At 40.8% G+C, this 23,886-nt stretch overlaps 2 protein-coding genes across 3 annotated transcripts; one reads left to right on the top strand and one right to left on the bottom strand.

Moving 5' to 3' along the window:
- Positions 1-630: 630 nt before the first annotated feature.
- Positions 631-12,153, bottom strand: txnrd3 (thioredoxin reductase 3). The gene is made up of 16 exons (XM_041034035.1): positions 11,807-12,153; positions 11,102-11,162; positions 9,880-9,989; positions 9,524-9,631; positions 9,192-9,264; positions 8,953-9,072; positions 8,683-8,825; positions 8,077-8,192; positions 7,314-7,539; positions 6,766-6,858; positions 5,880-5,956; positions 4,724-4,880; positions 4,421-4,528; positions 3,729-3,824; positions 3,506-3,640; positions 631-2,031 (listed from the first exon to the last, which is right to left on the bottom strand). Exons 1-16 carry the CDS (start codon positions 11,921-11,923, stop codon positions 1,969-1,971), a joined length of 1,803 nt encoding a protein of 600 aa, XP_040889969.1. The 5' UTR covers positions 11,924-12,153; the 3' UTR covers positions 631-1,968.
- Positions 12,154-14,581: 2,428 nt separating this feature from the next.
- Positions 14,582-23,830, top strand: bin2b (bridging integrator 2b). Of its 2 annotated transcripts, none has more exons than XM_041034768.1 (12): positions 14,582-14,862; positions 16,071-16,151; positions 17,374-17,428; positions 17,895-17,989; positions 18,450-18,545; positions 18,686-18,793; positions 18,875-18,960; positions 20,113-20,188; positions 20,347-20,429; positions 20,639-21,368; positions 22,280-22,372; positions 23,351-23,830. In XM_041034768.1, exons 1-12 carry the CDS (start codon positions 14,770-14,772, stop codon positions 23,459-23,461), a joined length of 1,707 nt encoding a protein of 568 aa, XP_040890702.1. In that variant the 5' UTR covers positions 14,582-14,769; the 3' UTR covers positions 23,462-23,830. The 2 variants fall into 2 exon arrangements, with proteins under 2 accessions (XP_040890702.1, XP_040890701.1); XM_041034767.1 differs by having other exon boundaries at positions 23,348-23,830.
- The last annotated feature ends 56 nt before the right edge of the window (positions 23,831-23,886 follow it).

Here is a 23,886-nt window from a genome sequence, read left to right as displayed (position 1 = left end):
GTAGCACTGTTGCCACAATGTTGTACAGTGGTCCAAGGAGGACACCATACTACTGTGCACATGAGACCTGGTCTGTGAAGTCTAAATCCATTAAATCTGAAAAAACATTAAAAACCTTATCACCACTGTTGTTAACCTTAAATCTCTAATTACATCAGAAACGTGTGCCCATGAAGTTAATCATTTCTGTGTTACATCAGTTAAAGGAATGCATAGGAAGTCTACTGGCTGCTGTAAATCAACCAAACACCACAGGTTTTGTTATTTACTCACTGTATAACCTTAAAGGTTAAATGGAATATGTGACTAAGAAAAGATTATAAAGCTTCTTACATTCAGTTCATTAGTTCTTTAATAAGTTCTCCTGTTGTATTTGTGTTGCATCTGGAAACCAGGCCACACATTACACTGGTCAACCATTTGTTTTACTAGTATCATTATCTAAACCAGCAAGAATAACTTCAGTCTTTTTTTTCCTTTTTCTTTACTCTGTAGAAACCTTCTGTACGACAGCATGTAAAACCCTTAAGCCTAAAGTTATTTTATGAAATCTAAGCCTGTTAGAGCCTGTTATAGTTGCAGCTTCAGGACAATCTGAAACTGCTTTAAAGTACGAAGGTCTGACAAAACTGAAGGTGAAGTCTGCCTTTATTAAATCTTGAGAGAGAAGTAGTCTACAGTGGTTTGACACCAACAAACAAGTCATTTATAAAGATGACCAATGTCACTCAATGACAGCAGTCAGAATACTGTCCTCTAGAAGACTGAATATATCTTTTACATACACATAACATAGAGGCAAACAGCAAGATGCAACAAACAAGCTTTAAATTATTAGAGTAAAAACTTGAGAAAATGTTTTTGTTGAAACACACAACATTCAGCACAACTCAGGTTGTATTTTGCGTTCAGTTCTATCTGAAAGTGTTGAGATGCAGCGCACCAGAGGTCTGAAAGGTGTCGATCTTGATGCAGACTTGTTTAGATAAACACTTTGGTAGAGTGGAGTTCTCTTTAAGGCAGAAAACCCTGGTGCCTCCACACAGAAAAGACATGAGTATGAACAGCAACATGTATACACCTCAAAGAGTTTTATCTCAAAGACCTGGAAAGAGGAATGTGTGAAACAATGAAGGCTCAACAGATGAGATATGATGGCATTTAACACACACACACACACACAGGCACACACAGGCACAGGCACACACACACACACACACACACACACACACACACACACACACACACACAGGCACACACACACACACACACAGGCACACGCATACACATGCACACGCACACACACACTTTAAATAAGTTTCCATCACAAGCCGGAGCAGAGTTTGGGGCTGTGCATCTTTACAAACCCTGTGTGCGCTAATTTACATCTATCCTACGGAAGTGGATTTGAGTCTGTACACCACACGCACACTGAGAAGTGAATGACAAGTGTTTTAATTTGGGGGTTGGACGAAGGGTTTGGGCCACCATCAGCTGCTTCTGCAGAGGGACATCGATCCTCGCCCACCTCATTATTTTGGGTTACGGGCCAGGACGTCACAAACAGCCCAAACACACACATACTCATACTGTGTGTGTGTGTGTGTGTTGGTGCTCCTCTGAGAAAAACACGCCGGTGGAGCCCAGAGGAAATATCAGCAGAGTAACCCCGCTGTTCAGCAGGCTGCTCTTATATGAAACCACCCCGGGCCAGAGCTGGAGGCTCACACATTCTCAGCTCTAGCTTCTTCCGCTCACCTCTTAGTTCCCAGCAGGCCTAAAGAGTGCTTTCACTGACTCAGACGCTGTGCTGATAATGGTGTTAGGTTTGTCCTGAGAAACAACTGCCCTGTAAAGTCAGCGACCGGAGGTGATGCTGAGCTTAAAGGCTGAGTGGGAACTAAGATGAGACGAGTCAGGGGGAAAGTCTAATATGAGAGCAGCCCGCTAAACGAGCAGGGTTTAACCTCAGCAGCCGGCCTGGGTGATGTCTCCACCGGAGCGCTTGGTCACCTCCAAGGTGGTAAAGACCTAGGGAGACACACAAGTAACGTTTCTTTTTTTTTTTCTTCAGGCTTCCTGGAATTAAACAACTCATAAATACAAAACTCAACTTATCCTGCTGTAGGATGAAGCCCTGAACAACCAGTCTGTCTCCTCTGTTACTTGTCTTTGTCTCACTGTTCTGATAGAAACATACAGAGCTACTTCCTGTGGTACAGCACTGTTTTAATAATACATCAGAGGGTGTAGTAACAGTTTGTTCCATCACTGCCTTTGTACAGACAGACTTCTCATCTTTGTTCCATTTAAGGTTGTTCACTAGACGTGGGCTACTTAAATTTAAATAAGAACTAGAAAAATGGGGGTGCTCTAAAGTACATTAACATAATGAATGAAGAATACTAAGATCTTCAGCTTTTAGGATCAATTAAGCTAATTAATGCACAACATGCACCACAGTGGAAAAAAAGACATTTAAAAATCAATTCAACTTAAAATCTGCAACAAACTAAAAAGATTAATAAAACCCTTTCACCAGATGATTTACAAAAAAAGAAAAAAAAAAGACATGTTAATACTTTAAGCTGTTGCCTGTGGCTGCCCGGTTTAATGTGGTCTGATCAATGTGTGTCTGGCACAGCCAGATCACTCACACAGAATTAGACTGAAAGCACAGTCAAGTGAGTGAGCAAGAAATATTTCAGCAGGAAGCAAATGATTCACGACCTTGGCAAAGCTAATTAATGTGCAGAGTCAATAAGATCTTTTGATTTTACTGATTTTACTGTTTTTACTGCAATGCACAGCTCTCTGTTGGAGTTCAGCATGTTTGTTATGCGTTTTGTCTCCTGTAAAGCATTTTGTCACTTCCTGTTGTGTTCTCTCTGGTTAATCAACAGAATACTGTTGCCACAAACTGTAAAAAACAAAAAACAAAAGAGGAACAAAAAACAAAAAAAAAAAAAGTCATGTTCAGTTATACCGTGAACTGTTTGATAAGCGATGGGCTGGTTAAGTTAATCAAAGCGATTTTAGACTGCTCTGTAGCATCACTCTTACATCAGTCTAATTCAAGTTAAACAGTTTGACAAAAATAAAGACTGACTTTTTATAAGGTTAAAAGGCTTGCCGCCCTACCCCTAGGCCAAGTGTTAACTAAGAGCACTGTTTCCATGTTAACAGTCTGTGCCACCAAATGAGGAAAAAAAACAAAAAGAAAAAGAAAAAAGAAAACACAGCGAGTTCCCTACTGTTACAAAAAACTTTGACAAAATTTCACAGCAAAATGTTTTTGAAACTGTAAAACTTTTCCAGAGGGCAAAAACTTTCAGCTCGAGTGAAACAAACTGAGCCATTCCATGTATTTGCTTAGCTAGAGATATTTTTTTAGATTAAAGAAAGTCTTAAACATCTATTTGAAGTCTGATTATTCGTCTACACCACAGTTAAAGTCTATCTCTGACTTTGATTCTGCTTTATAATAGCCGATTTGTGTCCTTACCTCAGCACAGGTTGGGTGAATGCCAATGGTGCCGTCCAGCTGCTCCTTGGTGACTCTACATTTCATGGCTGCACCGAAGCCCTGCGTCACCTCCCCGGCATTGGGGCCCAGGTAGTGAAACCCAATGACTCGTTCCTACAAAATAAAAACATGATTATTCATGTGACACAGCAAAAAATTAAAGTTGCATAATTTAACTCTTTTACAGTATTAATAGTCTTACATTGTCCAGTTTATTGCAGATGATCTTGGAGTAGCATTTGTTGTTGTCCCTGCCAGGCACAGTGAACTCCAGAGGCCAGAACAGACTGTGGTACACCTGAACACAAGGGACAGGAAACACAGTGAAACACTGTAAAATCTTGGAGTTCAAATAAATCTGCAGTCAAAGTCAACCTGGGTGTACTAAGAGGTTCATATTACTGTAAAAATGAATGTGTCATGTTATTTTGTCGCTGGCACACTGACCAGCCTGCGTGCATAAACAAGAGAAAGTTAAGGTCAGTAAACTGTAACAGTCACACATTTACAGTCATCCTGTGAAGGCAGGGACTTGGAGGAAACCTCAGACACAACTAATCTGGACTCTGGACTGGACGAGTTCTTTAATTAGTCAGAGGCAGTGCACGTCAGGTCACATGGACAAAAATATTACAAGTTTCCCAACATGGCCCAGTGACTCAGCAGCATTTAAAGACAAGTTTTTGTGGTCGCTTAAATTAGACAGAATATGGTTCTAGCTAAGTCTACTGATGTTTATATGTCTTCACTGATTTTCAGAAACCAAATTACAAAGCAGAACTCTCCTTTTAGAGATGCACTTTACTCTGGCTGGTAACATGATTCACATTACGATGAAACAGATCTCTATTAATTATTCAGATGACTCTGTGTGTGTGTGTGGGTGTGTGTTACCTCGATGTTGTCCTCCCCGTAGAGCTCAATGGCTCTCTCCTCGGACAGACCGCAGGAGCCGTACTCCAGTGGGGTGAAAACAGTTGTGGGAACATTGATGTAGTCACACTGCACAAACACAGACAATAAATTACTGTTTGCTGTTATGGGAAATAAAACCTCCTTCTGTCACATGTCACACAATAATTAAGTGGTAATTGTGTCACAAGTCACACAATAATCAGGTGATAATTGATTAGTGGAAGATTTTACACTGAGGTTTCAGTGGGTCTATAGGACAACTGTCTCTTAATGCCTGTGTACCTTGAGTGTTGATCCCCCAAAGAGGCGTCGTGCTAACAGCTTGCCAGCCTGGATGGCGACAGGTGTCAGCTCCCACTTGCCTTCCAGAATATCTCCAATGGCATAGATGTGGGGCACATTGGTCTGCTCTTCATCGTTCACTGGAATTTTTCCATTCCTAGAGGACGGCACGAAGAGATCAGCGAGGAAGAACGAACCATTCTTCATTTAAGTATTATGGATTGGAAAATGGAAAATTTTAACCCATATTTAATTATACCATTCTGACTGCTAGTAACATGCAAATGCAAACATAAACACACACACACATATGTATTTAGATATATATTTAGACAGAGGAACAACAGCAGCAGGGGACTGTCTATCACAAGGCAGAGATCAAATTAAGTGGGTCTAAGTTCACGTTGGGTAGCATGGAGAGATACAGCTGTAGCAGTAGTTATATAAGCCATGTTTATATTCTACTCTGTACAGCAGCGGAACAAGCAAACCTGCTGATGGCCCCTGAACTCAGGGGCCCTGAGGGTGTGTGTCGGCTTCATCTGAACACTACTACGGTCATAAGACTGGGGCATATGACTCAGAGCGCTCTTTTAAGCTGGCCTCATGCTGTCTTAATCCCTGTTGGCCTCACCATTCAGTCATTCACAAAATAGTGGACCGACAACATCCTCAAAAGAAAAGGCAACATTCACAATGACCATAATAAGAACAATTAGGACAAATGGCAAAACACACAACTTTAATTATTTTAGCTTTTTAACCAGAGCTCTGAGATTATAAATGAGCAGGAAATAAAAGCATGACAAGAAATCTATCGATGGGGCACACTAAGCCAAGATGAGTTTAATCAAGTTAGAAAATGGAACATAAAGACATCAGGATGTAGAGCTCTTACATTTAGATCATTTATTTTCCTCCATTAGAAACCTAATGATACACTGTGCAAGGGCTTTCTCATCGTACTAACAAGACACCCCTCCTCTCTCCTGATCAAATCCCCCAGCGCACTCACACACCACCCCTGCACAGAGCCATGGGACGCCAATAACTGCTGAATCACTGTGACTGTACGACAAGTCTTAAAGGCACAGGCCTCCACATGTGACGGGGATGAATATACATACAGAAGCATACAGCGAGATAATAAACCTACTTGGAGTTGACTTTGACCCCGGTCTTGTCCAGACCAATCTTGTCTGTGCAAGCATCTCGGCCCACTGCTATCAACACCTGAAGAGCAAAGAAATGGCTTGTTTAGTTTAAACAAAGACCTCAGTCAGTGAAGCTGATGGTGGAAAAGAAAACGGTATTGCATCATTTTATTTATCTTATTTGGCTGGAAATTATTATTTCCTTTCTTCAGTCCTTAGTCAGATGGAGTAACAATGTGCCATTTACAGATAATACAGAAAAATCACATCTACATTTGGCCAGATATCAATAAAGACAAAAACAAAACCTGCTGTAAATACATACAGTGCACAAACACAGAAACTAACAACTCCCTTTTATTTGTTTATCTGTGGTCGTTCAAACCAACAGGAGCTAGTTTATATTGATAGCACTGTCCCTGTGTTTTGTTGCAGGGTAATTATCTAAACCCACGAGCTGGACTGGCTTGTGAGTCGACTCTACGCAGGTAGCATTAGCAGCCTTGTTAAGCTAAGGCTTAAAAGCTAAAGAGGTCCAGTTTAAGTGTCTGTGTGCTGTGTTTATTTTCAGCAGACTCTAGCTGGTTGATTCAGAATTACTTTGACACTGTTGCTGCTCAAGCTAACAGGAGCTAACTGGCTAAATCTGGCAGCAGTCGTTGAGCTTGCTAATAAAACTGAACATAAAATAACATTTCATAATGATGAGCTGAGTTTTACTCATTTCTTCTATTATTGCACAAAGCATTGGTTTATTTATATATTTTATACAACTTGTAAAATGAAGAAATCATACCAATAAGGTCTAATTTATTTATGACTGAACAGGAACAACGGGAGGAACAGGTGGGAGCTAAAGGAAGAATGAAGCGACACATCAGTACATACAGTGTTGTACTCTCCCTCGATGATCTCATCGGTTTCTGTGGATTTGGCTGTCACCTTCAGCCTCCCAGGAGTGCCTGCTTCCAGCTCCTCTACCTGACACATACAGACAGGGGTGAGTCAGCAGGAAAGAAAAAAAAAATCTTGGCACTTCTGTCAAATGTCTGGCTGACAGATAAGATTTATGTTGCAATATGTTAAGAAAATACATCTGATTACACACAGATCAAAGTCTGCCGACCATCCGGACTGTCTGTTGCTTTACAAATGGAGACTTTAAGTAAATGAAATCTTAAAATCCATGTTTCTTAAAATGATAGAGCTTTTAAAACTGACTGTGATTGTGAGGGGTAATGCTTATCTCCAAATACGAAGTTTCCACTGCACATAGCCATATCGAAACAAGCATGTTTTACTTTGAAAGACAATATTGTCATTGAGGCAGCACTTTCGCTTACACACACACACACACACACACACACACACACACACACACACACACACACACACACACACACACACACACACACAGCAGTCTAGTTACCACTCACCTTTACAGGGACATATTTGCGGAGGAACTTAACACCATGCTCCTCCATGTGTTCTCCGGCACGATTGGCCATTTCCTGGTCAAAACCCCTCAGCAGAATGGACCGCACCATAACGGTGACATCGAGACCCAAGCCTGCCAAGAAGCCACCGCACTCCAGAGCCACGTACGACGCCCCGATCACGAGGGTCTTTCCCGGGCAGTAAGGCAACGAGAAGAGGTCGTCACTTGAGAAATAACAGACAGACACAGAGGATGTCAAACAGAGGGGAGTAAAACATAAAGCTGCAGTGCTGTTTAACTAGCAACCATAACTTATCAATTGTCTGCTTTTTAAGAGCACAGGAAGCCTCTCCACACTAAATGCCTTGATATACAAACCAACACTGTCCATACAGAGGCGACAGCTTGGTTTACATCTTATGTCAAACAACTACCTTTGCTTTGTAGGACAAAATGAGCAGCATGAGACCATTTGTAGGTTGCCAACCCAGCAGCATAATCACATAAAACACCTGAGGATAACCTTACATAACATTAGACAGCTGGGAGATTAATAGATGCCCTGAGGCACAGCCACCTGGGGAGGACACAAGAGCCCAGAGATCATTAAAGGGTGTGCTTGCGTTTTCAGAGATCATACCAGATCAGACAGCCTTTGATCAAAAAAATTGGGTTTTGGATGAGGCTTCCAGTAACACAGCAATTTTATAAATAGGACTGGTGGTGTCATATCCACCATGTATCAGGCATTGTGCCCTCACCTGGTGATGCAGTACTCTTTGTCTCCAGGAATGCCCAGGTAGCGTGGCCTCTCGCCTGTAGCTAAGACAAACTTAGCCGCGGTGTAAAATGTCTCCTTCCCTCGTTTGTTTGTTGCCTGTCAGAAAACACAAACAGAAGCTCTGAGACACCTTTGATACGAGGGGATAAGAGCTGAGAGAAATTCTGACTGATTCATCAAGCAGAGACTGTGTCAGTGATGTTTCTGGATGTTTTTTAAACATCTAAGTGCTTTGGGTGCAGGTGGTGATGTGAGTACAAGAAGAAAAGCCAACCACAACAGCAATGCTTAAAAGACAGCCAATATGAGAGGCTAAATGTCTAGAAACCCATATTCAAGACAACCAAACAAAAACAGGTGACGATGACAGGCTAGGTATTGTTTCAAAGCAGACGGCTTATCAAGATTAGTGATGAGATTTTGGATGATAACTTAGCCAACTAATGCAGACAACTTTAATCTATGTAAACACAAAGAACTGCATATTGTGATTACAGAAACAAACAAAGCCTGCAGTGCCAGTTAAATATCTGTACACACACACACACACGCAAACAGTGCCTTGATATCAAAAGTACTTTTTTACCTTGATTTTATGTGGTTCAATGAACTCTGCATAGGCATTGACATAGTTGACATTCTTGTCTCTCAGTGCCACCCTGTAGCCCCAGTTCAGTGAGCCGATGTAGTTGTTCACCGCCGTCTTCATCGTCTCCCAGTTGTGTTTCACTGAGGACAGACAGACAAATCAGCTGAATGACAACCAGAAGTGACTACTAATGAGGTGTGACCCCAAATCACAAGGGCAGGCCCGTGACCTTTCATGACTTCCTGAACTGGTGCTCTGACCCCTCACCTGTTTCATCAAACTCCCAGCCGAACTTGCGTGCGTCCTGCATGGCTGTGCCCAACAGGGCCGTCTGGTGCATCAGCTTCTTGGGAATGCAGCCCACGTTCACGCAGGTTCCACCAAGACCTGATCGCCACAGCAGAGTACATTACCGACACATGCAAATGATCAGTTAGCAGTTAGATTCAATTAAAACACTGCATCATGTGTATCTAACTAGGTATCCTGACAAGGAAGTATCTTACCCCAGGTGGTTCCTTTTGGTGTGGGTACAACATAGTCCAGCACCATGACTTTCTTCCCCATAGTAGCAGCTTCCTATTGTCGACAGAGCTAATGTTACTGCAACATTACATACATTTACCAATGTTTTTCTGCAATCTGCATGAAAGTGGAAATAGTTCAAATGGCTCAAATATAACTGTGGTTATTCATTACAGCATTACAACATCAGCATGAGGTTTCACTCTGATTCTCTGACAAAGTACCAACCACAAACTTGCACAACAGAGCAACAGACACTACAATAAAGTTTTAACAGGTAACAACGTGAATGTGTTGCAACTTATCCTGTCACCTTTGAGCAGGCCAGTCCTCCAGATCCTCCTCCGATGACAATCATGTCATAGTCATAAGATTCATTGTTACCACTCAGTAACTGCTGCAGGCTGCCATCTTTGTGAGCCTGACATAAACACAAACACAAAACTGATCAATACAGCACAGCACTTAATCATGTGGCTACAATATGTGTAAGCAATTTTAAACAGAGTAAGAAATACTTAAAAAAAAAAAAAAAAAAACTAAAGTTTTCCAGACATCTTTCTCAGAACAGCTGCTATTATTAACAGGTGTTCAAACATGAGCACCACTATCTGAACTACTCTTGACACTCAACTGGTCGTTTTGGGTATTAGAAAAATAAAACCTCACCTGCATTGTTTTGTCGCAGCCGCCAACGTGCGTTTTGTTGATGAAGACATTAGGAACAGTTTTCTGTCCAGTCATCTCGAGCAGCATCTCCTGGTAGTTGGGTCCATCCTCTGGACAGAAGAGTTCAAAGGGAGAGAAGTTTGTTGAAAACTACTCAATCCTTCTACACACCTACTTTTCATATGGTAATTGTACAAGCTCTGCATTATGTTCTAGTTTTAGAGTTTATCAGGTACCTCACAATATACAAATATATGAAAAACTACAATGAGGAGGGAGCACGCTATGCCATGAAAGGTTTCATTCATTCCACCCGAGTCTTATATTTTTCTTATACCACAACCATTTGCAGCAATCACAAACAGGCTGTACTCAAACAGAAACCCATTTTTTTAAAAAGCCTGTGTGCGGTCTGTTTGACTCATAGTTAGGTCAGAACAACAACTAACAACACAAACCAGTATGGATGCTATGGTTAGCTAACGTTTAATCTTTGCTCGAGGTCCTAAATGATGATAATCAACATCCCTAACATAACAGCTGAGACTGTGACAGAAATAACTCATCAGGACAGAGCAGAGGGGTTGGAGTTTACTGAGATATGGCACGAGGCCAAGATATCCTCAGTGAGTGACTCAGCACGTTTTATGCTGCTGCAAAGGAAGACCACAGCACAGTTTGGGGAGACACAAACATCATGGGGGACAATTTTCAAATGTATTGACAAAAACTGTGTGGATTCAAACTCATTTATGAAAATGTATTTCATATATTTCACATTAAATTAAGTATGAAATACAAAACAGACAAAAGGATCACATAATACACCAAATATGTAAATATCACTTTTTTTTTTTAAATGTGAAAGAAACACTGTGAATGATTAGTATATCTCTGACTACTGTTCCTCTGACAGTATCCTGCATGTGCTTTGTGTATGAACATGCCTTTGAATAAACTTTTATTCACTCATTCACAACAGGTTTAAAAAATTTATTTGAGCAATAGCATTTACAGACAGGAGACAGAAACCATACCTCAAATCTGCTACTGAATTTGGAAACACATTTTCTGAGGCACAACCAAATAAAACTCTTTTATTCCCCACTATTCTTCTATGATTTGTTTAATGGGTTTATTTATGGTGTTTAGTCCATCTCAATCCTTCAATTTTATTGTGAAAAGCTTCCAATGCAAACTTAATTAAACTTCTTCAACTTACCTATGAGGTCCAACTCCACCACGTTACATTCGACTTTCAGCTCTGTGAACAGGTCTTTTACCTAAGAGGACACGACATGAAAAAATATATGTTGACTTCATTAGTCATATGGTACATTTTCTGCTTTTCGTATTAGCAGCAAAGATTCACTTTAAGGTGCTTTGTGCGCAGAAAACTGAAAGACTCCACATTCATTACTTAAAAGAGTCTTAACACACAACTTTGATTCGACAAGACTGAGCTAAAACAAATCAAATTACAGTGGGATCAATACAAATTAAGTGGGAACCTCAAAGAAACAAAAGCTGTTTTGTAAACAGGATGCATGTCGCGACAGAAAATGTTTTAACTGAACTTTAATTGTGAGATGTTAAGCTAGCAGTGAGCTGAAAATTATGCAACCTGCCTCCATGCGTCCACATTAAGCGGTTAACCAGGCGGTTTACTTAACACTTCAAATGTCGACTTAACATTATTTAACGGTTTGACATTAGTAGTTTTGTGTGGTTTTGCTAACTTTGTAGTCATAAACTTGACTAAACTAAAACTAAACATTCAAACGCAAAGAAACCGAAGTCGTTTGCCGCATTAACGCAGCAAGGGCAAGCCAGCAATTAGACTAAGCCCGTCCACTTCGCGGGAGAAGATGGAAGTTTCCGGCCGGCGTAAGCGAGGTCTCCCTCTGCGACAAAACAAGTACCTTACCTTCACACAAAACGGACAGTAGCTTTTGCTGAAAACCACCACCTGGTTGGAGTCAATGAGCTGCTGTATCCGAGTTTTGAGTTCATTCTTCCCGGTGTCATTTTCGACAGGAGGCATTTTCAAGGTATTTCCGTCTGCCCGCGCAGGACAAGCTTCGACAGACGGCTGACTGGAAAATGAGGGAAATAACAAAAACTACACCGCGCCGACTCTCTCTTAGTACATGTACGAATGTCCCTCTGTCTTTTCTCCAAGAGAAAAATACTAGAAAACAGCCGAGCCGCGGCTCTGTCCCCGGTTACTCTGTGCCCGCTGTCAGCAGCTAGTCTGCCACCGGCGCCAAATATCTTACTATTTCTTATCTTGCCACTGTGGGTGCGCTCGATCTGAGTCACCGTGTTCACCGTCTTCTACGCTGCTGATGATTGCCAACGGGAAGAACTCCGCCCACACGTTCAATCTCGTGCTTCAAAACGCACCTACCTGCAAAAACGTCACAGGGTTGCCGCTTTACATGCCGTAAAAGCGCAAAACTATTGTTCCCGTCAGAATATTTATATTAAAACCAAAGTATTTTAGAGTTAGACGCGTGTTTGCATCACATCAAATAAAGATCTCATAGAAGGTGGGCCAAAAATAACCGAAGAAAGGGGGCCTACAGGCACCTCCGGAAGACAGCTAATCCTAAATTGAGAAAGTGTATCAAAGAAAAGCATGGACGTATTACAGTTTAATAGTGTTGGCAACAGCGTGTAAAGTCACTGACTGATAATGTGGCAGCTAAGAGATTCAGTTTTCTATTCCTATGATCCCTCGACTGATCAGAGTCCTGGTCCATGAGCAAACAGTCGGTTATTTGGCTCCATCTGCCGGTGAAAGTGGTGCACTGTGTGTCCCTAAACAACTTTTAACTCGTACTCAAGGGGGGTTTCCTCTCAATGACGAGGCCATTTATATCTCACTGTATTCCCATGATCATTTCAGTATTTCTCAGCCCACTTATCAGCTGTATGTACTATATATAACAGTGGTGGGAAAAGTTATAAATCAAAATTACTTACTCACAATTTCCCCTCAATTCCGTTTTCAGTTTTCTGTTCACTGTTAACAACAGCTCTAAAAATAGGTCATAAAGTAATAGTACTGCACTTTCATACAGCTGCAGACTCAGGTGATGAGTTTCATGGCTAGGAGTGATCCCTTCCATGTTATCATACTGTTTTACATTATCATTTGATACACTATTGTTAGAAAATTATTGATTGTAGCAGCTTTTAACATTACATTTTCCCTTTAAACTATTAAATAAATAATTAAAAAATTAAAAATAAAAATAATTCATTTATTTTATTTATCTAATTTATCTGTTGTCAGTTATGTTTTGTGTTAATTTTATCTCCTTACGTGTTGAAATGCTGTTTCAGATCTAAGAAATAAATACCTTTTATTTGCGTGTGTGTGTGTTGAAAAAGAGTAAATTTAGAGCATATTTTGTCAAAACAAAGTCACAATCTTCTTTGTAATAATGCTCCTCAGAAACAGTATGGAGGACATGGCTCTGGTAAACCCTCCGACATCAGTGGATGTCAGTGAGATGAGCCTGTATGGGCCTACATCTGTGTCACATTTTTGTATTATTTCTTTTAGTAAACTGGAGGTCTTAGATTTTTTTCCTTCAAAGCTACATTTTCTACACCAAAAGTCACATTTGCATTTATTTTGATTTTCTGGACAATATAATTAATTATATCAGGACGCTGGGACCTGTGGTTTAAGGACACAGGTTCAATCAGTGTAGCTGATTCATACTGTATTACTATTAGAGCGTGTTGTTTCCTTGTTGTGGAGTCCACACATTAAGGTGGAACTGTTAGTCATTAGTGATGGGAATTCCGGCTCACTAAAAGGAGCCGTGTCTTTCGGCTCCCAAGCGGCTCCTCAGTTTTTTTTTTGTTACTTAAATTAATTTATTACCAAAATAATATAAAATTATGTGTAAACGTACAAAACATACATTACATCAAATGTTTATTATTTTTATGGCTTATTGTATAAGCCATATAAGAGCCGGCTCTAAGAGCCGTTTCGTTCGGAACGACTCATCACTATTAGTCATGTAACTATTATGAGAAGCAGATGTGTCAACAGTGGCCAACCCGGCAAACAGGGCAGCTCAGCTCGCCAGCAGGCTGATGAGGCAATGTGATATCAGTATCAGTTAAGAAACTAGCTCATCAGTTATTAATAATTCATGTCAGATAAGCTTCTGACTTAGATGAAGCAATGCGGATATTTTACAACAAGCTGATGAAGATTGAGAACCTACGGCGGACATATAACGCTTCTGTACAACCCTGCAGTTGTAACCTGTGAACTCCAAAAATAAATAAATAAAAATAATGTAAAATCTCTGAGTTTTTCAGGCAGACGTGAAAGCAGCACCTCAGCCACCTGTCTACGTCATGTTGCTGAATCAGGGACGCATCATCACAGAAACGCAATCTGCACACATAACTTTCAGGTGAGTGTCACTAAACGACTTCCACCTTTACCGGAGGCCAGAGGGAGCGGAGCGCAGCTCTGTAACAGCGCACACGGTGTTTGTTCAGCAGATTGAGACACGCAGAAACAGTTCTCAATAATTCCTTTAACAAGTTTGAACAAGAGCAGACTGCTGCTGCTGATGATGATGATGTGAAGGACCTCACGCCCAGCTGGGCTGATCATCGCCCCTGTGTGTGTGTGTGCGCGTGTGTGTGTGTGTGAGAGAGAGAGAGAGAGAGAGAGAGAGAGAGAGAGAGAGAGAGAGAGAGAGACCGTGTGGGTGTCTGTGTCTTGACATTTGCTCCACCTCTATCGCCTTGAGCTGAAGTCGCAGTTCGGTCGGCGAGGCAGTTTCTGCAGAGGAAGCGGAGCGGAGGAGGTCGTTTACGCCCAGAGACGACGAACGGAGAACACTGACGATGGCAGAGAACAAGGTGGGCCCAAACCTCCAGGCTGGAGCTGGATTCCTCGCCAAACGGGTCCAGAAGTCCTTGAATCGAGCTCAGGAGAAGGTGAGCCAGGAAACCAACTCTTTTTGAAGTTTCACTGGGTCCATGTAACTCGTAGACAATAATGTACATGCACTGTCATCAGTTCGGTAAACCACGAGACAGATTTATCGAACTTGTTTTCTCAACCAGCTTTATCTTGTGCTGGTACAAACTCAGTAGGAGCCCTGCTGTAAAATTAATTAGACCTTTCTGCATAAGTAATGTAATGACAGGTTCTGTGGAACACAAATGAAGGAGGTGCAGCCTGAGATGTACGACAAATGCTCCCTAACAGGGACCAGCAGGGTCCTTAGGAGAGTTTTAGAGGAAAAATAATTCAATTTCACTATTATTCTTATTAGAAGTTGGCTAATGAGAAAATTGTTGTTTTGCTCTTAAATATGTTGGCGTGCGTCCACTGTTACCCGCCCAAACAGCTTTACTGTTATCTGTCTGTCCAGAGTTGTAACTCAAAAATGAAATAGTCCAAGGTGAGAGAATCAAATCATGTCAAGCCAAACTGGACCTAGGAGCCTGTGATTCAGACTAAAAGGAAAAGAGAAAGTGCCAACGCAGACCGTTGAGCATACAAGACAATAAGCCACATGCTCTACATATTGTTTGCTGTGTTATAAACTGTCCACATTTTGAAGCATTACCGGGTTGCCAGCCTGAAGCATTTAATAATAACATAATGAAACAGTATCTGCACTGTCCCTATCAGAATAGCATGATGTTGTTGAGTAATGCACACAAATACAAAAGCTGCCACTTCCTGACTGTTCACTTCCTCTCACTCACTGAGCCTTTCTCACTCAGTTTGTGGTTGCCTTGGTTGATCCACCTCAAAACAGCGACTGCAGTGTCTGTCTGGTGTTTTCATGTAATCTGAAGCTGAAAGATTGAAGGCTATTTTGGGGATTTTTTTTAACCATGGAAAATGAAGGATAGACACAATAATGAGAGTCTTTGTTGCAGATTTAAAGCTGAAGGTCATGAAATGTGTCACTCAGTCTTTCAGACAGCTGCATGCAGTGATCTGTGAAGCGCCCTGTAATAGTCAGACACGTGTGATTAGTTAGGTGATTCCACATGAACTTATTGTAGATATATCAGTAGTGCCATAAATGTGGATCAGCCAGGCCAACTTATTAGTCTGGCTTCACTAATAATTAATGTACATCTAAGTGTTGAAACTTACTCTGTCTTACTCTCTCGTCCCTTCTCAGGTCCTTCAGAAACTTGGCAAAACAATGGAGACCAAGGATGAACAGTTTGAGCTATGCTTCCAGAACCTCAACAAACAACAGGTGGTACACCAGCACTTTACCTTTTCAATAAAAGAAGGCCTCTTCACTCTTTGCTCTTCACTCCGATAAAGAGGCTCAAATAAAGATCTAGTAAAGTCTGGTTTTATTGTTAAACAGCTCATTTTATCCCCCTTACCAAAGACCTCCAGTTAAATGGATTACTGCTAAGTCTGAAAAAAAGTGATTTGACTTTGTTGTTGCATTGAGATGCCATCCCACAAGTCAGCCAGTCAGCTTGCCCTTGAAAACAGGAAATTCTTGAAACAAGATACAGCTCTCTCTTATTTTCTTATCAATTCTGCATGAAAACTGCTTGAAGTCTCTCCTCTCGATGTGTACACAAACATTACCCTTGATATTAGAAGGAATTACACAATCTATTCTCATATTTAAGAAACCATCCATTTTAAAAGGTATTTACGTCCTTATGAACTAATCACTTGACCCAATTTTACTCTTTGAGAGGACGTAAAGCAAGACTGTATAACTTCTTGAAAGAGGAAAAAACACAATCTTCCTTTTGAAAATAAAATATAAAATATTTAGAAAATATAGCCTTACTCAGTGTAATGTACTCAGGTTTTGTTCTTACAGCCTTTCTTGGGTAGGTATGACCGTTAGCTTATGTGCTAATGTTAACCAACTTCAGACTCATATTTGCTGTGCAATGGAAATGACTGAATTCGTGCACTTACTTTATGGCTCTTCTCTACTTGTGCTACTGTTACATGATATTAGTACTTAGCAGTTATCATGATCCTTTTACTCACTTGTGGCCACAACTTGCTGTTGGGTAAACATTACACGTTCACTTTTACATTGTTCAAGGTTCATTCAGTGTCTAAGGCAAAAAAAACTACAGCAAATATTGGAGGGAAACTGACAAGGAGCAACAGGAAGGATGTCTACATAACTGACACAACCCTGCTTTCACTTCACCACTGCCATCACCACAAGAAATGTTTTGATTGTAGCTTAATTTGAAATCAGCATCGTGGTTAGATTGTATTGGATTTTGGATTATATGCAGGTTGAAACCTGGTGCATAAAAAGTTAACGAAAGCAGTCTGCATCTCAACAGAAACATGCTGACTTAATTTCTTTGCGATGTGAAGGAAGTGATGAAGCATAATCTACACAGATCCTCACAGCAATACTGTGACTGGGTGCTGAATTTAACTTCTTTTTGTTTTCTGCTTCGTTTTTTCGCTTCTGCACACAGACCGATGGAGGCAGGTTGTTTAAAGACGTCAAAGCCTACTATGCAGCTGTGAAAGGTAGGTTTTCACTGCATGCACAGCAGGTACAGACGCACAACACAGTTTTAACAGAACACAACACTTTTGTGAGGAGGAGAGAAAGTGAATAATAAGGAAGTGAATTTCTTCTATTCTTGGACCGTGTGTCTGACTTTTGCAATTCTGTCTGCGTTGCCATGTTATAGAAGAACAAATAAAATCCTGCATTGAAAAACTGCAGACACAGCACTGCATATGTGATTCATGTGCATCCGTTTCTAGTGTGGTCAGCTATTGCTCCTGCATTGTGAGCTCCAGCCAGGAAACCAGTGTTGTTCTGACCTTCTTGGTGTGGGTGTGACAGGGCCACAAACCCTGAAAACAATACCACCACCACAAGGCTCCCTGTGCTGCTGATGCTAGATGATAAGTTGATCCATGTGGAGTCATGATTACATTATAAGATTTTATTTTTACTGCTGCAATTTCCTGCTCTTTTCCACAGCCGTGCATGAGACGTCCAAGCGGCTGTCCCAGACGTTGCGAGATATCTACGAGTCAGACTGGAACGGAGTGGAGGACCTTGCTGTCATTACAGAAGTAAATATGTGCTACAACAATAACCGGAGAGCCAGTTCACACAGCCAGATGTTTTGATAAAATCAGTTCATTTCACCATGACAGGTTTGTTTTCAGGAAACTTGGTTTCACTGAACAGGTATGAACAAGTAATGTAATGGCTGACATTAGCAAACAGCCTATTATATTTATTACATTTTATTATGTTACTGCAGATCCAACAGCAACATTAGCATTCTCCTAGGATTATGTTTCTGGTCACTGGAGTCCAGTAGACATTGTAATTTTAAGCTCCATTTTGGTCTCCACCATCTCCTGAGGATAGTGAGGATCACTTTTGTTTCTTTAATTGCTAAATTCTCCAGTGTGTTTACCAGCTACGTTTGTGTTTGCTGTTGGTGCTGAGCAGGTAGTGTACAGTAGAGCAGAATATGAGATATTGAATTTGTTTTATTTTTTTTTTAAACTTCAATTCACTTAGAGTGAAGACTTGCTGTGGAACGACTATGAAGAGAAACTGAGTGACCAGATTGTTCGCACAATGGAAAACTATACAACCCAGTTCCCTGAGGTCAAGGTAACGCGACACTTTTAAGCTTGAAGCAGTTCCTGCAACGCTGCACACGAGTCTGATTTTTGATAATACGTGATGTGATCCATCCTGTTGCTGGCTGAAGATGAACATTTTACTTAGTAGAACTACAATCTGTTTTTCAGGAACGAGTTGCTAAACGCGGTCGCAAGCTGGTGGACTACGACTCAGCACGTCACCACCTGGAGGCGCTACAGAGTGCCAAGAAAAAGGATGAAGCCAAAATAGCAAAGGTAGCATTACTATTACAGTACACACAGAAATGCAGCTCTAAGTTGTTTTTTTTTTAAACACTTTCAAATCCTCTGTAACAGGCAGAAGAAGAGTTTAACAAGGCCCAGAATGTCTTTGAAGAAATAAATAATGAGCTGAGGGAGGAGCTGCCTGTTCTCCATCAGAGGTATGTTTCAATCTGTGGAGTTTTAGACCATGACAAGTAAAGGTACAATATCCATGCACAAACAAACAGGTTAAAAGCTCATGTGCAAGTCTCTTGTTACATATTTAAGACATATATGGATTGATTAGAACTTGAAAGGTGAAAGGTGTGTGGAGATGTGCAAATAAGTAATTTAAGTGGCATTATAAAAATGTCAGAGTTTTTTAACATATTTTGAATATGGTGCCAAATGAGACTAAATCTGAAATCACAAACGTAGGTTATTTACTTTTAAATTTAAACATTTAAAAGCTTTTCACACCACTGGCCTGTTTGTTTTCATTATTTTGGAGGGCTTTAATGCCGGTATTAGATAAAAGACAGGCGAGATAACAGAACGTGAGGAGAGAGAGGTGGGAATGACATACAGTGTCACTTTTATCAGTGTCAGTGGTGTTGAAATACACAGGTCTGTCTGAACAAACTGCAGACCTGTGTTTTCATCTTTGTTGTATATCAGAAGGATCCTCTGTGTGATTTTAATTAAAAACTAACTCAACCTGTGCATGAATAATATGGCAATTGGGTGCAAAACAGATGGATAAATTGGTCAAGCTGATCAGTCAAATATGAGCTTATGGCAAGCACAGTATATCTGTATATGTCTATATTGGGCCAATAAGGAACAGGAAGCTGCTGTACAGAAATGCCAAGCTAGGGTAAATGTAATGTAGAATAATTTTCTCCTTCACATAGTTTGTCCACCAGACCGCACAGAGTTTCTGTTACACTGTAAAATGTGTTACTCATGTTTTTTGTTCACAGTTCTTTTACATATCTAAGAGATCCACATGAAGATTGTAATTTATTTTTGTTTATTATTCACTGATAAATCATTCAACTCTCAAATATCAGAATAATTACTGGTCTCAACAGCCCTTTATTGGCCTGGTTATGGTGCAAAAAAATATTGACATGTTTGACATTATTCTTAAATGAAAGTTTTGAAAAGAAAATTGAAACTCAGATCTGATGTGTAACTGCGTATTCTAGGGTTCAACACTGTTCATTGTGTAGCTGTTCTACTAATGTAGGACAACATAACTGAACTTTGCATTAACTTACTGAAGTAGGTTGTGTAGTTAAATGGAGCTGTTTTCTTTGTCGCTGCAGTCGTATAGGTTGCTACGTGACAGTGTTCCAAAACATATCAAACCTGAGAGACGTCTTCTATAAGGAAATGAGTGTGGTAAGAGAGGACCGGCCATTTTATTTCATCACTCTCATGCTAATAATGTTGATGATGGTGTAAAAACCATGCCATGACAACCAATTGTGACTACAGTTTTAATGAGGTATTTGTGTTGCAAGTAGAATTGTTTGTTTATGTTCCACTTTGTTTCGCAGCTTAACCGTGAGCTTTACAATGTGATGAAGAAACTGGAGACTCAACACTCGGGAAAAGCTTTCATCGTCAAGGGTCTGAACAGGTAAGACATTGTGCTGCAAACATTTCCTCATCTGTGGCTACATTGTTCATAACAAGTGACTCCTTGTCACGTAAGTAAATAACACACATACCTAATGCTGCCATTTCTAATCTCTGTGTTGGAACACTAATGAAAACAAACTCTTTTCTGGCTCTTCTGTTAGAAAATATGTTAGCAAAACTAACATATTGTACTTTTTCTTCAAATAGTATGACCACCAAGTCAAAGAAGAGGAAGTCCCTGGTTATCTCCAACCCTATCCCTTGCAATACTGCCTTCCCAGCTGACCATGTCTCCATCCATTCCTCCACCCAAAACGGAAAAGACGGTGTGCCCCCTTCCCCTGCCCAACGAACTGAAAGCATCTCTGAAGAAACCAGCCAACCAGAAGAGAGCAGCGTCTCATCCAAAGATGTCAACTCGTCAGACTCCGATCTCAGCTCCAGCGGCACCAACACACCCAAGAGGCAGTCAGTATGCAACAATGAGAGCAGCAACATGGGCACAGGGGGTCAGAGTCCAGAGGAGGTGGAGGAGGCCGCGGAGGAGGCTGTGAAGGAGGCAGCAGAGGCAGCAGCTGAAGCTGAAGCAGAAGAAGAAGCAGAGCTTGCTGCAAACCAATCAGATGACTCTGGGGTGGGAGTCCCAAAGTCAGAGGCAGCAAGTCAGGAAGTGTCCAATCCCTCTGATTCTGCAGATAGTGATGCCCCACAGAGTCCAGAGCAGGAGGATGTATGTGAGCCACCATCAGGGGTGGCCAAGTCCAAACAACCAGTTCCTGCTCCTCGCCTCTCCTTCCACTCCACAGACAAACGCCCCCTGCTGCCTGCTGAGGAGCAGGAGGAGACAGAGGAGACGGAGGAAACATTAGTCAGCCAGGAGACAGCTGAATCAAGAGATGACTCCAGCTCCCACAGTCCACCTGGCGTCCTGTACAAGGTGCCTAACTATGCTTTAAAGTGGCTCTAATTCATCTTTTTTATAAGAATGCATCAAATGACAACATGAAATCAATGTGACATGGTTCTGTCCAGTGATAAAGCTACAGACAGTTATCACCACCTTCCCTCGGCTTTACTGAGCTTCATAGTACATTTCAGCTCATTGCTTAGTTGTCCCCTTGACACTTTAAATGTTTTGGTTCACTTTCCCTATTCTCATAGTCTTTTTCGGCCTCAGTGGGCAGCTGGTTTCAGAGAAAGCAGAGAAAGCTCCAGAAATCCCTGGTACACTACCTGATCAAAAAACAGCTAAAAACAGCAGACAGACACAGTCAGAGACAAGCTGGGGAACAGAGTGGAGCCTTTAACAGCTAAAGAGCCAGATATTTCCCTCAGGAGTTGGTAGAGAAACATTTCTACATGAGTAGTTGCTCATCATATCAATTTAAATGGTGGTGATATGTTTACACTTGTTTCTTGTACTTGTTTCCATTTCCCCCAAGTGGCTAAAATTCAGTTACAATGTCTGAACCAGGACAGCCACTGAACTTTGAGTTAAGAGGCTGGTTCACCAAAAAAAAAAAAAAAACTTGATCGTTTAGCTTCAGTTGCATCTAGCCATGTAGACAGCTTTTGTTTAATTTGTCAAGGTTTTGAGATAACAGTCTCTGAGATTTCTGCCTCTAGTCAAATACAAAGGAGGTGAATGGAATTTTTTGTGGTTGTTCATGGTATTTAAGAAAACAACACTGAAACACTGAGAAAGGTTTTCACTGGAACTACTTTGTACTGAAGTAATATCTCTCTGTGTCTAGACAAACTGCTGTATTTTAAATGGAATCTCTCAAATACAGCCAAAAAGCATTTACCTATTTCTCTTTAATGGATGTACTCTGTGTTTTACACCAGGGGGTGGCGCTAGAGAGCCACGCAGCATCTGAAGATGGCCTGCTCCAGTTTGAACAGGGAGACATCATCCTGGTGCTTGCTGACACTCAAAAGGTTTGTATGTTTTCTTGTAAAGCATATCTCACTTCCTGTGGTACTTCAGAGATAGAGACAGATTTCCTGTAAAGTCTGCTCCGTCTTTCGGCTGTGGACCTTTTTCCTCTTCAGGCCAGTTCATTATGGGGATTGGTCGTTTCTGTTTCAGGCTTTTAGGTGTATACTAGTCATGTACCCTTCATCACAGCACATCACATTTTTCAACCCATGCCAGAGATTTCTACTGCAGATAAAATGGATCTGAAAAAAGAAAATGTTTCAAGTTAAAATATTCTTAAACATCTGGGGCCCTATTCAGAAAACATTTTAAGGCTCAGAGAAGCTTCTTTCTGGCTGAAAAACGCCTGTCAACTACTAAGTCTTTGGTCTTGTAATAACTAAAAGTATCTCCCTGAATCTGTTATAAGTTAGAGGCAGTCAAGAAGACATATAAATCGCTGAGACCTGCTCACAGTCAGTCAAATGCTGCAGGTGATGTGCCCAGTTGTACCAGTGTTTTGGAAAAGCTCACAAGCAAATTGAAACAATCTGCATTTGTTTGACAGTTAATTAAATGAACATTAAATAATCAGCAAATAAAATGAAACAAGATAATATTTTACTTTGTTTCATATGTGAAATTTATTTATATTGTTGATGACTTAATATTGAATCTAATCTAATCCAATCTTCCTGCTCCTTTACAAACTCCTATTTATGAATTACTATTTATTTCACATTCACTAATACAGACTGGTCATTTATTAACAATATCAATAAAAGTTGCCCTGTTGAGAGGAAACTCATAGTTAGGAATCACTGAGGAGAGCTCCTACTGGTGAGATAAGACACTTTGTGAACATGACCCTAGATTCTCTGACTGTCCAGCTGTTAAGCAGGAAATCACGGTAAAAGTTCATTGTAGCATTGACAAAGCATCTGAGTGTTAGTTTGCTTCCTTAAGATCTTACATGTGTTTAATGTTTCTCGCAGCAGGAAGGCATGGTGAAGGGGATCAGGGAGGAGAGCTGGAACCAGCACGCAGATCTAGAAAATCACTCTGGGATCTTCTCGGAAAAACTCATTCAGCCTCTTCAGGCAGAGTGAGGCAATACTCATTCCTCAGTCTCTAATACTTTCTTCGTCCTCTGAACAGTCATGGTGACTCACGCACACACACCCACACACCCACTCACACTGAGGGAGTGAACCCATATGTTTTGGGTGCAGGAGCTGTACAAACAGATGAGCACAAGTCCCACGTGGTTACTCACATGCTATGATGCTGCAGCTTGTGGAACAGAAGTGACTGAGCTAAAGAACATTTTGTAAGAGACATTTGGAAAAGTTACAGTATTCTGCTTTTTTTTTGTATTTTCAATGTCTTTCTACAAAACACTGTGAAGCAAAAAAGCATTTTATAACAATGTTTTAATCTCATGTAAAACTTCCCAATAAAGTAAAAGTAAAGTGAAACAGAAGAAGATGTTGTTCTGGTATTAAATTGTAATATAGAAACTTTGTGCCATGTT

The sequence above is a fragment of the Toxotes jaculatrix genome, chromosome 3 (genome assembly GCF_017976425.1).
Source record: "Toxotes jaculatrix isolate fToxJac2 chromosome 3, fToxJac2.pri, whole genome shotgun sequence".
Taxonomy (NCBI): Eukaryota; Metazoa; Chordata; class Actinopteri; family Toxotidae; genus Toxotes; species Toxotes jaculatrix.
Note: the sequence above shows the minus strand (reverse complement) of the source record. Positions and strands in the feature narration are given on the sequence as shown.